This window comes from Apium graveolens, chromosome 4, assembly GCF_009905375.1.
Source record: "Apium graveolens cultivar Ventura chromosome 4, ASM990537v1, whole genome shotgun sequence".
Classification (NCBI taxonomy): Eukaryota; Viridiplantae; Streptophyta; class Magnoliopsida; order Apiales; family Apiaceae; genus Apium; species Apium graveolens.
Window position 1 is genome coordinate 312,708,399 of NC_133650.1, and position 15,947 is coordinate 312,724,345.

General features: G+C 34.2%; 1 protein-coding gene across 1 annotated transcript; it reads left to right on the forward strand.

Moving 5' to 3' along the window:
* Nucleotides 1–13,293: 13,293 nt before the first annotated feature.
* LOC141720183 (protein MRG1-like) lies at nucleotides 13,294–15,464 on the forward strand. The gene is made up of 6 exons (XM_074522535.1): nucleotides 13,294–13,401; nucleotides 14,011–14,070; nucleotides 14,171–14,184; nucleotides 14,511–14,604; nucleotides 15,167–15,271; nucleotides 15,417–15,464. The coding sequence occupies exons 1-6, from the start codon at nucleotides 13,294–13,296 to the stop codon at nucleotides 15,462–15,464; spliced, it is 429 nt and encodes a 142-aa protein (XP_074378636.1).
* The last annotated feature ends 483 nt before the right edge of the window (nucleotides 15,465–15,947 follow it).

Genomic DNA, 15,947 nt, shown 5'->3' on the forward strand with positions numbered 1-15,947 from the left:
GTGTCCGTTAGAAAATAACCACTCTGTTAGTCTTAGTCTTAGACATTATAGATCCTCTGCAAAAAAATTAACAAACTATTATGTTTATGTTTATAGAGAGTTATGTAATAAGGTCTTGATTTTGTTTGTTTCAAAAGGGATATAACAATCGCTGTAATTGTAGGTTGAAAGAAACAAAATTCATACAGAAATGGGACGATCAAACAGTTGAGTCTCAGGCGATTCCCTTACAAACAGTCTTTATCTTGAAGGTGAAAAAGTCCTGGCCTTTTATGGTGGCAAGTGGTATCGGGCCAAGGTATCACACTTGCAATTTTATCTTTTAAGTTTTTCTTTATCATTGGAGTGATTCCTATCTGTTTTAATTAATGTGTGTGATTGAATTTGGGTGATTTACATTGATTGCTCATGATATAATTATATGGGAAGGGATAATAATTGATGCATTGTTATTTCACAATTCTCTTATTGTCCTCAAGACAATTTACATTATTTGAAGAAGTTAATACATACTTTGAGGTTCTCTTATTGTCCTCAAGAGGATTTATATTGAAGAAGTTAATACATACTTTGAGGTTGTCAAACTGCTTTTTTCGCAAACATCATATCAAACATCACAATTTGAGGATTAAATCCCAAAGATGTTGATTTTTGCTGTGCACTTATACTATAGTGACTATGTCCAAATACATGAAATGTGCACTAACGTATTTAGTTTTAGCTCCTCATGAAAGTCATTGTTGCATATTTATTTTTTCTTTTATCATTAATATAGCCCGATTCGGTAAGCTATATACCACCTTTCTGCATATATTTGAGCAATTGGTCAGTCATTTTTTGTGCTTTTATTGCCTTTGCATCTTTAACATTCTTTTGGTTTGCTTTTGCAACAAAAAAAATATAAATTCTATTTCCTTTGTAGGTGCACAAGGTTGAATAGGAGAAACAAATAGAGGCATGGACATATTGGGTTCATTATATTGTGAGTATTGCTTTATTAAAACCTTGTATTTTTTCATGAGCAATGAATATTATTAGTATTAATCAATTTTTATTAACCTATTGTCACTTTATATGTGCAGGGTTGGAATAAAAGGTTAGTAAGAGGAAGTACCTTACACTGAGAATAAAATATTTTTTTCTAATGTTTTTTATTCTATAATTTTTTTCCTTGATACGTTTGTGTTATTGTAATTAGATCAATTATAGCAGTCTTTATATTATGTTAAATCCATTATTATCTTATTTATTATTGTTATAATAGCTAATTTGAATATTATTGAGTGGGTTACATGCTCATGAAAACTTCTTTAGTTCAATGTTTGTTCAAGTATTTATGTTCATTTTTTTTCTAATAGCTTGCTTTTTAAGCATGTTAGCCTCCTCCTAGAACATTATTAAAACTTTTCAAACTCACAGGTACGATGAATGGATATTAGATGCTCAACTCCTCAAGAAATTTAGTGAAGAAGGTTCTCAAAAGCACTTGGGGAAGCGTGGTAGATATGGTATATTTAAGGAAAAAAATATTAATCACATGCACTAAGGCTGATAGTATTTACTAATTGTTGACAAAAAAATATACTATTGATCATATATATTAAGCCTGGTTTACTTAATATGATAATAATATTTAGTGATTGTTAGCAAAAAAAATATTAATCATATTCTAAGGCCTAGGTTATTGTTTTTTCTAATTGATTTTTTTACAGGTTCTTTTGTTAAAAAAAGGTAATTAAAAATGAGTATAAAAATTTATTTAAAATACCTACATTTGAAACTTATTTTAAAAAGTATATTATTTAAAAATTTATATTCAAATAAATAATTGTGTAAAGATTTAGGTAAAGGCCTATTTTCTATTGTTTTTCTCTGGCCTATGAATAGATATACAACCGACAATATCAATCATCACCACAGACAAAGTCAATCATATATCATATAATTAAGGTAATCTGGTCAATCATCACCACAGCCAATATCAATCATATATCCTATAATTAAGGTAATCCTAACACCCCCTCAAGCTGGACTGGTCGGAGTGAAGACACCGAGCTTGCGTATCAAGAATTCAAATTGAAATTTGCCAAGAGCCTTGGTAAAAACGTCCGCCAACTGTGTATTAGTATGAACATATGAGGGATCGATTAAGCCATCTGAGATCGCATCACGAACAAAATAACAGTCAACTTCGATATGCTTAGTACGTTCATGAAAACTAGGATTTTTAGCAATATGAAGTACCGATTGACTGTCAGAAAAGAGTTTAATTGCCTTTGGATGATGGACACCCAAACTCAATAAAAGACCCTTCAGCCATTTCAGTTCACAGGTGGTAGCATCCATCGAATGGTACTCTGCCTCTGCTGAACAGCGGGAAATAATATTTTGTTTCTCAGTCTTCCAAGAGACTGGGGAATAAATAAGTCTGCCCACTAGTCGCCTATAAGATGCAGGATCAGACAGAAGCTTTCCATTTTTCAAGCCAAGCTTGTGATTTTGCTCGATAGGACAGTGTGCTGGTTTAGCTCCCAACAATCCTACCTCAGAAATAATGTCTAGTGTATATTTTCGTTGACAGAGAAATAATCCAGATGAACTTCGAGCTACCTCAATCCCCAAAAAATATTTTAGGGAACCTGGATCCTTCATGTGAAAACAATCACTGAGATAAGCTTTTAAAGCCCTTAAAGCAGCGAAATCATTCATAGAGATAATTAGATCGTCAACATACACAAGGACGTTAATTTGAATATCTCCTTTGGTATAAGTAAACATGGAATAATCTGAATAGGATTGCAAAAAGCCGTACTTTTTTAAGGCAGACACAAGTTTAGGAAACCAACACCGTGGTGCTTCTTTCAGACCATAGAGAGACTTGCGGAGGCGACATACCTTGTTAGGACTAGAGGATTCAAAACCTGGAGGGAGTTTTATATGCACTTCCTCGTCAAGATCACCCTGTAAGAAAGCATTGTGGATGTCTATTTGATGGATTTCCCAATTTTTTGAAGCTGTTATAGCAAGAAAGGCTCGAACTATGACCATCTTGGCTACGGGAGCAAAGACAACCGAAAGTGCGGATGGTGTTATAAATGGTAGAAGTGCCAAACAAAAATTCATAAGGAGTTTTATTCTGCAACAATGTAGAGGGAGTGACATTAATTAAATGAGCAGCCACAAGCACACTCTCCCCCAAAAATAAATTGGTAAATTAGCTTCAAATCGCAACGCTCTCCCCACATTCAAAATATGTTTATGTTTTCGTTCTACTCTCCCATTTTGTTGTGGAGTTCCCACACAAGAAGTTCAAAATAAAATTCCAGATGTATTAAAAAATTCTTTCAAATAATTAAACTCAGTTCCATTATCACTCTGAACAACTTTAATTGTTTGTGAGAATTGTTTATCAACCATTGCAACAAACGATATAAACTTACGAAACACCTCAGTTTTATCAACAAGCAAGTAAATCCAAAGGGCACGAGAAAAATCATCCACGATAGTCAAAAAATATCTAGCACCACAAGAAGAGGGATGCCTATACGGTCCCCACAAATCACAATGTACATTCTCAAAAATTCGTAATGCTTTATTCTCACTCAAAGGAAATTTGTCTCTAGGGTCTTTTGCACGAAAACAAACTTCGCAAGCTTTATTTAAACTACCCTTACGATCATTAACAGGAGGAAGAAGCTTGACTACTTTTTCTAACGGATGACCCATTCGTCTGTGCCACAACTCCAAAATTGAAGAAGACCCATGAGTTGTTAAATGTTGCACTGAAGCCTCTCCATCAAAGTAGTATAGTCCATCCCACATAATATTCGTTCCAATCAGCATCCTCGAATGGTCCTGTATAGCATACATAGAGTCATTAAATTGGATAGTGCATTGCAAATGATCAATCAATTGAGTTACCGAAATTAAATTACAACTTAATTTGGGAACCAAAAGAATGTTTTTTAGAGTTATTTTTGATGAAAATCAGACCGAGCCCTCCTTTGTTGCCATCACCGATTTTTCGTTTAGAAGGCCAACGAGACAGTTATGTACTTCAAGAGTATGAAAGAGCCACGAAGCATGACAAGTTACATGTCTAGATTCCCCGGTGTCAACAATCCACCATTCAAGCGGTCATCAGGAATTTTGATGTTACCAATAAATCCCGCAAGAGCTTTCCATTGATCGGCCGAGAATGCTTGAGAGGAGCCTCCCGTAGAGCTTGCCCCACGACCCACTCTGGCCACAGTGGAATTGGCTTGTGTAGATCCTCGTCCGTGGCCACTTTTTTGAGGTGACTTTCCTGCAACCCCTGTGTTTGCTTTTGATTTATTCGGCCACCACTCTAGGTAACCAATTATCTCTGAATATGATTTTTCAAGGTGGCCTGTTTTCTTGCAGTACGTGCAATACAAGTGAGATTTATGCTCCTTCAAATGTCTGTCATCTGAGTCAGTTGCCTTTCCCCTCCCTGCATTAGTGCGGAGTGGAAAACCCATCACATCCGGTGGCTACACTTCTGGGTCTGACTTAGCGTGACGAACACGATCCTCTTGCACAACCAATTGAAATGCACGATCAAGGGTTGGCAAGGGATCTTGAGATAATATATTTGTACAAAGATGAGCATAATATTCCGAACATAGACCCATAAACTGATAAAGCCGAGAAGCCTCCGTGCGTTTTTCATGTTGCTGACCCGCTGTACAAGCCGAGCAACAAGAATAAGTAATCAAGGGTTCATGATGATTGAGTTCTTCCCACAAAGTGGCCAGTTTCCCAAATTAGGTTGCCACTGATATGGTCTTCATTTGCTCACACTTGGCAATTGAAGATTTTATTTGTTGAATGCGAGGACCATTAACCAACGCAAACTGAATCTTAAGAGTGTCCCAAAGCCGCTTCACATCTCTATATTTGGACAAGGTGTACTTAATTTCAGGATCAATAGTATTCATAAGCCACGATATGAGCATAGCCTGGATTGTATTACATTCCGATTGAGTAAAAGGAGCAACAGGAGCTTTAATAGAACCATCAAGAAATCCGAATTTCCGGCGAGCCTCTAATGCGAGTTGTATATCATCGGCCCATTCATCATAATTGTCTCCCTTAACACGGGTTGGAGTAATAAAATCCCCTGGACGATCTTGAGTTCCAAGGTAGAAAGGTTAGATTGTGTCGATTTTAGGCGATGGTAGTGGTTGGTCACCAGGTGTTTGGTCACTAGCCATAATTATGGGTTTGAAATTTTACCTAGGTACTCTGATACCATGTAAAGATTTATGTAAAGGTTTGTTTTCTATTTCTTTTCTCTGGCCTATAAATACATATAATCACCACCGACAATATCAATCATCACCACAGACAATATCAATCATATATCCTATAATTACGGTAATCATATTAATCATCACCATAGACAATATCAATCATATATCCTATAATTAAGGTAATCCTAACAAATTTTGAAAAAAAAGAATGTTCAAAAAAATTATTTCATTTTAAAAATACTTTATGCATATTTATTTTAATCTATACGCTACAGAAAATAGGATAAATTTGACCACATAAATGCACCGCACGAAAATTCGGCAAATTAAACCGACCGACCCCGTAATGGTCGGTTATTATTGTATGAATCAACAAAATGATACCATTTTTGATGACGTGGTAAAATTTAAATTGAGCAGAGAGACGTGGTCGGTTATATTGCTGACATGGAATGAATCACACCGACAATCGATCATGGTAGATTATGTGATTACCAGAAAAATATTAAAAAGTGATTTTATTTAGAAAAATCTATATGTTGTTACCATGGTTCGACGTAGTTTTGTACGGAAGTCATAACTGAAGGATAACAGGTTTTAAGCTCTCATATCTCCAAATGAGTAGAAGTTGAACAAAAGGAAATAATATAATGAATTGAGAAGGAGAAGTGATACAAATATATAATGTGAATCTTTTTTTTTTCTTTCATTAAATTTTTGTTTGTATGTGTGGGTGTGCATTACTTGTTTATGTATTATATATATATATATATATATATATATATATATATATATATTACATGTGTGTATTTACATTAAATGCATATATTTTGCATGAAATACATGTCAAATTACTTGTTTACATTTATAAAATATTTGTATATAGATGACAAACATTGATCAGAGTTGGATTCGAAATCAAGTGCAAAGAGATATAATTTCGTTAACTCCCGAATATAGAACTGGTGTAAAATTTGTTTTTAATTTTGCAAGAGAAAATGGAATGAAATAAGATGGTATAATAAAATGTCCTTGTAAATATTGTAAGAATTTGTATGGGTTAGATATTGAGGATTTTAGTTTTTATTTGCTCGCTAACGGGATGCTTAAGGGTTATATCATATGGACGTCACATCAAAAAAGTGGGAAGGAAATGTAGTCGAACATCACATCATCGTTATTGTATTTGGGAACCTTTGAGGGTAGAACAACTGGTAGATTTGAATGTGATGCTGAATGATTTTGCCGATGAAAATCCTGAATTTTATGATACCGTGGATCGGGGAACTAGTAATGTAGAAGAAGCTCCAAATGATATTGCCAAAAAATTGTATAAAGTGATTGTTGAAAATGGAGCACTTATTTATACTGGTAATACAAAGTATACAAGATTAAGCTTTATTACGATATTTTTCAAATTAAAAAATAACTCACATGGTAGTAATATAGCTTTTAATAGTTTGCTTAACCATTTCACGAATGTGTTACCAAAAAACACACGTTTCCTCAAACTTATTATGTAACGAGAAAGATTATAAAGGGTTTAACAGTTGAATACTAAAAATTATATTTATGTGAGTACGATTGTATGTTATTTTATGGATATGACAAGGATAAATTTGTGTATGACATATGTAGTCAAGATCATAATCGAGATGTTTTGAGGAAAGATGGTAAGAAAATTCTAAAAAAATTCTTAAGACATTTTTCTTTGATTCCTCGACTACAATGTTTGTATATGTCATCAAATACATCTGATCATAGGAGACGGTATAAGAATCGTGATATTAAAGATGAAGAAATTAGTCATCCCGTGGATGGAGATGAGTGAAAACATTTTGACACGTATCGAAGAAGCTTGATAGCAGCATCTATATGAGCTGTTGTTGGGTGTTGCATAAATTGAGTGAGGATATGGATAGAAAAACAGATGTCAGGATGGGTTATTGTCAGATAAATGAGTTTTCCCATAAGACGTTGATATGGATGTGGGTCACTGAGGAAGGTTCTTGTTTCAACGTTGAGACGAAGGTGAATATCCATTGGAAGTTTCAATGGTGTGGCAGAGATAACATCAAATTCTTCAAGCAAATCCAACGCATATTTCTTCTGAGAGACAAACAAATCCAGTTGTAGATCTGCTAATTTCAAGACCCAAAAAGTAGTTCACATCCCCCAAATCCTTCATCTTGAATATTCCAGACATCATTTGTTTTAGATGATTGATTTCTGCAAGATTGTTTCCTGCCAAGAACAAATCATCTACGTATACTAACACAAGAATGATAGAAGAGGACATAGTGAGAGTGAACAAGCTGTAGTCGGAGAAACATTGGACAAAGTGCAGATCTTTGAGAGTGTTAGATAGTTTTTCAGACCAGTTTCGTGGAGCTTAACGCAATTAAACAGTGACTTCTTCAGTTTGCACACGAAATTCAGTTTTAGAGAAGAACACTCCGTCTGGTGCAGTACAATATGACTGTCAATGCCATTATAACCCTGAGGCAATCTCATATAGACTGTTTTATATAGATTTCCGTGCAAAAAAGCGTTTGTAACATCCATTTGCATAACGTGCCACTGCTGAAGAGCTGCTACAGCCAACAAGACTCTTACTATTGTCATCTTGGTAAAAGGGGCGAATGTGTATTCATAGTCCACTCCATAAATCTGTCTGTTCCCTAATATCACCAACTGAGATTTGTAACGTTCAATTGTTCCCTATGGTGTAAACTTAGTTTTATAGAGCCATTTGCAACCAATAGCCTTTGCACCACGTGGCAAGGTTGTGATTTCCCATGTATCATTGGCTTCAAGTGCTGAAAGCTATAGATTCATGACATTTACCCAATTGACATCTTGAACAGCCTGTTTAAATGAAGTATGGTCTTTGTGTGTTGTTATAGAGGTTAGAAAACAGTCAAAGGTCGGGGTTATTTATTGTTCAGTTACTGTTACCAGATTGGCACTAGGTTTAGGAAAGGGCCATGTGACATAAGATTTCATCCGAGCTGGGGTTTCATGTTGTCGAGATGACCTTCTTCGAGGGGACTTTTAATTTTGTATAACTGTAGAAGGCTGTGAGTGGGGTACATTAGATGTAGCTTCGATAGGAGAAGGTGACACACTGGGCATAGGGCTTAAGGTTTCATGTGCAGAGAGTTGGTTGTCACTTGATGTCTGAGCATCACTCATAGGTTCAACACAAAAATCATCATCAATATGCATATGCACTGTAGCTGTAGGCATCACAGTTGGCAAAGGTGACATATAGGGCTTAGGTATAGTCACATTTAAAGAAAAAATAGTTTCATTGAACGTCACATCTCTAGATACAAATGTTTGCATAGTGCTTACATCCAACAGTCTATACCCCTTTTGAGTAGGTGGATACCCAATAAACACACAAGGGACACCTCTTGAAGCAAATTTATCTGAACTATAAGTAGGGTTAATAGGAAATGCTAAGCATCCAAAGCACTTCATTATAGAATAGTCAACAGATTCATTATTTAGCAATTCATAAGGAATCTTATTACTGAGAGTAGTTGAGGGTAACCTGTTAATTATGTAGGCAGCTGTGAGCATAGTTTCTCCCCAGAAAGAGATTTTGAGTCCAGATTGAAGCATAATAGCTCTTGTAACCTCAAGCACGTGTCTATGCTTTCGCTATACTCGAGCATTTTGTTGCGACCTGTAGGCACAGAAAGTCTGGTGCACAATTCCTTGCATCTGGAAAAATCTGCGGCATTTCGTATCGTCGAATTCCTTTGCGTTGTCTGACCGGATCACTTTAATAGATGAAGCAAACTTCCTTTGGATGAAATGATAAAAAGTTTCCATTGTCTTGAGGTAGTCAGATTTGTGTTGAAGTAAATACAACCAGGTCACTCTAGAATAATCATCAAGTATTGTCAGAAAATATGTAAACTTCTGTCTTGTGCACACTTTGTACGGTCCCCAAATGTCTGTGTGCACAAGATCTAAGGGCTTGGTAGCATGTGACTCAATCAAGGAGAATGGAACCTTGTAAATTTTGCCATTGGGCATGTCAAGCACACCTTGTCTACACCATGTATGCAGTGTTTAATGTATTTTATAAACTTTAATTTAGACACAGTGGCATGCCCCAATCTGTTATGCCAAAGAGTGTATTCATCTGCAAGAGTAGCTTTCGATGCAACAAAGGAAAGTTGACTGGTGTTCTCAGACACTGCATTAGATGGAGACAGATGATACAACCCATTTTAGAAAATTCCTTTGCTTTTAACAATATGAGTTTCAGCATCAATAATAGTACACTCAGTTGGAGAGAAGATAGCATAACAATCATTGTCCTGAGATAGTTTGTTAATTGACAACAAATTACGAGTAAAAACAGGGACATACGGGACATTCAAGAGTTTAAGACCACTTGCTAATTTCACATCTCCAAGATGAGTCACCATGGTTGTTGCTCTAGTTGGTAGATTCACTGTTACATGAGGTTTGGCATTCTTAACATTATGCAAGAGACCATAGTCTGCAGTCATATGATCTGTTATGCCCGTAGCCATAATCCACCTTCCAGTTTCAATACCAACATTATTACATGTGATCATTCCCGAGATTGGACTTTCCAAAGCATCTTCATTATAATCATGTGACAATGACTGAGATGGGATGAGCTGAAGAAATTGTTGCAGTTGTTGAGGGGAGAACACAATTGGTTGTTGAGTTATGTCAGATGGTGTAGAACCCATGGCCACATTTGCAGCAGGAGGACCTTTAGGAGAAGCACCAACTCGAGAGCTATTCCACCGTGCATTAGGTACAGACACTCTTGAATTGGATGGAGAAGGTTTGTGTTTATAGTTCCATCTGGGTGAGCCTACAATGTTCCAGCATTTGTCCCTAGTGTGCCCCTTTCTACCACAGACTGAGCATGACAATGACCTCTCTGCACTCACAGAGGTTTTGCTGAGCATAGCAGACACATCTGTATCATACGAATAGGCACCTTTTAAAACCTCTTTTTGTGACTCCTCTTGTTGAATGACAACACAAGCCATTTCAGCACATGGTAAAGGAGTAATCATTAACATCTGGCTGCGTTGAGGAGTGTAAATATCATCCAATCTATTAAGAAACTGAAATAATTTTGCCTCTTCTTTTTGAGTGTGAATAAAAGTCAGCAATTGAGAGACATCTTCACCTACAGTAATCACAGTAGGCAATTGGTTCATAGACTCCAATTCTTCCGATACACTACTTAGAGATGTAAAATAATCTACCATAGTAGATTATTTGAGTACATATAAAGTATGAGTTAGCTTATATTTGAGTAGATGTAAAATATGAGTTAGCTTATGGTAGATTATTTGAGTAGATGTAAAATAATCTACCATAGTAGATGTAAAATATGAGTTAGCTTATATTTGAGAGACATTTTCACCTACAATACTCACAGCAGGCAATTGGTTCATGGACTCCAATTCTTCCCATACACTACTTAGAGATGTAAAATAATCTACCATAGTAGACCATTTTGTTTCATACCATACCCCTCTTTACTTAGCTTATATTTCCTGGAACCATGAGTTAACTAAAAACGCTTTTCTAATTGTTTCCAGACTTCGGAAGCAGAAGTAATAAAAAGCACAGACTTTTTAATAGTGACAGAAACATTATTGTGAATCCAGCAAGTTACCATACTATTACACATATCCCATTGAACTAGCCTCTGTCTGATATGTAGCACTTCGAATCTCCGTTCCGTGTACAAAACCCAGCTTTCGTTTGGATGAGAGTTGAATCTCCAAAGACCGCTTCCAAGATCGATATTCATCAGATCCTCGAAGTTTTGTGACTCTAATCGACAACTGGTTATCAGAGGGATGCAGAAACAGTAGGTTTTGCATATCTGAAAATGAAAACTTACTCCCACTCGCCATTGCAGACACACCACACAAACACAGATTTTTTTAAACAACTAACAATACAGGAACACAAATAAAACAAAGACACCATAAATATACAGAAAAAATCACAAAGAAAATAGCTCGATGCAAATCACTCTTCACACACCAATCTTCACCTGCTGCTCTGATACCATAATCCTTTTATAAACACAAATAGCAAAATGAAGAAATGAGAGCACAAGAAATGCACAGCATAAAAGGAGTCTCAATTAGATCTGAAAAACTCAATTGAACAACATTATATCCTTCCAGCATTATACCACCACTACAGGACAATATTGTTGTACTATGTTACTTAGCCTGCAAGACTAAATATAGATAAAGACATATATGACCTTAAAGCTTATTACAATTAAAATGTTCAGCAAGAAATAGTAAGAAATAAAACAAAAGGTGGCTACTGTGGACCCAGATAATTGGCCACAGGAGACCATGAATATTAGTTACAAAAAGATTTATTCAAGACTACTCCTAAAAACTCTCAATGCCACAATCCACATAGATATGCCATAGCTACATGACTAAAATATACAAATAGAAAAACAAATAACTCCCAAGTTTAGAAAAACAAATACCACTTCTTTTCCAGCCGATTTGGGTCATTTATGATCGTAAACATTTCCAAATGATCATTTTCTAACCAAATGCAGATATTTATAATAGTAGACATTTCCATATGACATTTTTTCAACCGAGTTTCTTCCCCTTTGAATCTGAGGCGGACTACCACACTGTTCCTGGGCCATAAGATTGGGACCTATAAGAAATATTACCGATTGAACTTGGTCGATTTTGGTAATATTTCTAACTGATTATATGGTTGGTTGTTGGTTTGGTTCAGTTTGAGAAGAAAAGAAAAATAGACAACTAAGGGTCGGTACTTGGTTGATTATGTACTTAAATATGACCATCCACATTGGTTGGTTATATTGGGTTGGAAATGTGAAGCCAAACCAACAATGCACAACGGTAGTATTTGTGGTGGTGACTTATGGCCTTTCTTTTCTTGTAGTGGGAATATTGAAGTGGTTCATCCTATGTTCTATGACAAGCTAAACAGACTATTAATAACCAATCTATCTACGAGTAGAGATGGGAGTTAGAAACCAAATTAACCAACTAAGAGTAATAGTATCATTACGCCATTTTTTTTTATAAAGAGTTATATAATAAGATCTAAATTTTGTTTTGGAAATCATGTACATGAGGCTGAGGATGACCCATGAGATAATAACATTTTCTCATATAAATACAAGAGTGTAAGTTTGTAATTTTAAGATAACTTACTAGTATTTACTGAAATGGCATTAAATTTGTATGGTAAAAGTTTATAACCTCAGTGAGTTACCTGAGGTCATCCTTGGACCATTTTTCTCAAAAATATTTATTAGTGGTTGCAAAAATTAAAACATAATAAATCTAATTAAACTATGAGTATTTTAATAATAAGATTTTTTAATCAGAATTTAATTTCTACTCAAATTTATTCACAAATAGTAAAATACCTAAATTAATTAAAAATATCGCTATAAAGTAAAAAATTACAAAAATAATTATAACTATATTTTTTTGTAACTGAAAAAATCTTTTAATAAAAGTGATTAAATATTGTGTCCAAATATGAAATACCACTAAAATATTGTGCCTAATATATGTTTTTAATTAAAACTGTCTTCATAATAAATGTATTTTTTGAAAAAAGTTATGCGTTATAAAATATCCCTTCTTAGTCTTAGACTTTATAGATCTGGTTCATAAGATTGAAAAAAATTCATAATATAGGTTCTAAATAAAACTTTCAAAAAAATAAATGTATTTTTTGAAAAAAGTGTCCGTTATAAAAACAAGCACTCTCTTAGTCTTAGACATTTAGATCTGGTGCAAAAAAATTAACAAACTATTAGCCAATCAGTCAGTCAAGAACAGGTACTTCTATCCTATGTAGCCAAGTTTATGTTTATAAAGAGTTATGTAATAAGGTCTTGATTTTGTTTGTTTCAAAAGGGATATAACAACCATTGTAATTGTAGGTTGAAAGAAACAAAATTCATACAGAAATGGGACGATCAAACAGTGGAGTCTCAGGCGATTCTCTTACAAACAGTCTTTATCTTGAAGGTGAAAAAGTCCTGGCCTTTTATGGTGGCAAGTGGTATCCGGCCAAGGTATGGCACTTGCAATTTTATCTTTTAAGTTTTTCTTTATCATTGGAGTGATTCCTATCTGTTTTAATTAATGTGTGTGATTGAATTTGGGTGATTTACATTGATTGCTCATGATATAATTATATGGGAAGGGAAAATAATTGATGCATTGTTATTTCACAATTCTCTTATTGTATCGTCACATTATTTGAAGAAGTTAATACATACTTTGAAGTTCTCTTATTGTCCTCAAGAGGATTCACATTATTTGAAGAAGTTAATACATACTTTGAAGTTGTCAAAGTGCTTTTTTCGCAAACATCATATCAAACATCACAATTTGAGGATTAAATCCCAAAGATGTTGATTTTTGCTGTGCACTTATACTATAGTGACTATGTCCAAATACATGAAATGTGCACTAAGGTATTTAGTTTTAGCTCCTCATGAAAGTCATTGTTGCATATTTATTTTTTCTTTTATCATTAATATAGCGTGATTCCGTAAGCTATTTACCACCTTGCTGCATATATTTGAGCAATTGGTCAGTCTTTTATTGCCTTTGCATCTTTAACATTCTTTTGGTTTGCTTTTGCAATAAAAAAGGTATAAATTCTATTTTCTTTATAGGTGCGCAAGGTTGAATACGAGAAACAAATAGAGGCATGGACATATTGGGGTCATTATATTGTGAGTATTGCTTTATTAAAACCTTGTATTTTTTCATGAGCAATGAATATTATTAGTATTAATCATTTTTTAATAACCTTTTGTCACTTTATATGTGCAGGGTTGGAATAAAAGGTTAGTACGAGGAAGCACCTTACATTGAGAATAAAATACTTTTTTCTAATAAATTTTTTGTTCTATAATTTATTTCCTTAATAGGTTTGTGTTCTTGTAATTAGATCAATTATAGTAGTCTTTATATTATGTTAAATCCATTATTATCTTATTTATTATTGTTATAATAGCTAATTTGAATATTATTGAGTGGGTTACATGCTCATGAAAAGTTCTTTAGTTCAATGTTTGTTCAACTATTTTATGTTCATATTTTTTCTAATAGCTTGCTTTTTAAGCATGTTAGCCTCCTCCTAGAACATTGTTAAAAACTTTCAAACTCACAGGTACGATGAATGGATATTAGATGCTCAACTCCTCAAGAAATTTAGTGAAGAATGTTCTCAAAAGCACTTGGGGAAGCGTGGTAGATCAGCTATGGTATATTTATATGCACAAATATTTTGTATTTGTTTCAACCTCGCCTTCTTTTAATTAATATTAATACCTATGTTATGGTGACATGCAACAAGAGGTGGTTCCAAGATACACCTTGAGGTGGTATGCAAATAATAATTGTCATATTCTTAGTAAGATAAAAGTGAAGGTTCTTGAGTTATAATCCAATTTTTGAGAAAGACCGAAATGAACTCCAAGAATGCAAAGTATTTTTGCCATTGGAGGTTCAAACAATGATAAAAGACTAACACTTTGATTACAAGAGGTTGATGGTTTCAAGTTAATTATGCTCTCAATTGTTATTTAAAACTGACAAGTGCATATTTTCATGATGTTGTTAATGCTGTGATAATATCTAGTGATATTTTTATTGTTAGATCACCAATGTCACTCAATTTTTGTGCTATCCATTATATCTTGTGCCTTATTTTATATTAATAGTAATTATTATCTTTTAGATCTTGGATAGACTCATATTTTAATTGTTTCTTACATTTTATTTTTCAGTCAGTTAAATGCTATTTCAATTTTTGTTATTTATCAGGAGGATCCTTTAATAATGGAGGAAAATAAGTTGAGTATTGAAATACCACAGGCACTCAAGACTCAACTTTTGAATGATAGAGAATATGTAACAAATTCATCAAAGGTACTCGAATTTCTGTTTTACTAAATTAAACTCTTCACCTCGTTTTATATAATCTTCACTGTACAAGTTTCTAACCAGGTACACATCATATATTTAGCTCTAAGTCCATCCTATAATCTTAAATGAAACTATCTTATATTTTCAGTTAGTTGATATATTTTTTAAGCAAAGGTGTGGAGCAGGGGGAGTTTAGAATCAAACTCATCATCTACATTTCTTGTAAACCTCTTCTGGCACTAACTCGATTGGGAATTCTTTGATCCTAATATAATGTTAATTTAACTTTTTCGAAATTTTTCAGTGATATGAATTAGCTCCCTTGAACTGCCCTTGATATTATACCTTCATAGTTAGTGTACCGTATGTGATCTATGTATCCTTCATACTTATATCCTTGCCTGGTGACTTACAGCTTGTTGGGCTCCCGCGTTCTCCCAGCGTCGATGGCATTTTGAAGATGTTCAATGAGTTCAGGGTGAATGAAGATGAGGAGTAAGTTTCTTATTTATAATTGATGTTAGTATTGAATTATTTGAGAATATGTGTGCTTAGGCTTAAATCCTACAATGTATTCTACAACAGTTTGTTCTTTATATGTAGGTCAACATCAAAAAGAAATAACTGACTTTTACTTTCAGTGATATAATAAAAAAATATTTGATGTCACTAACTTTTG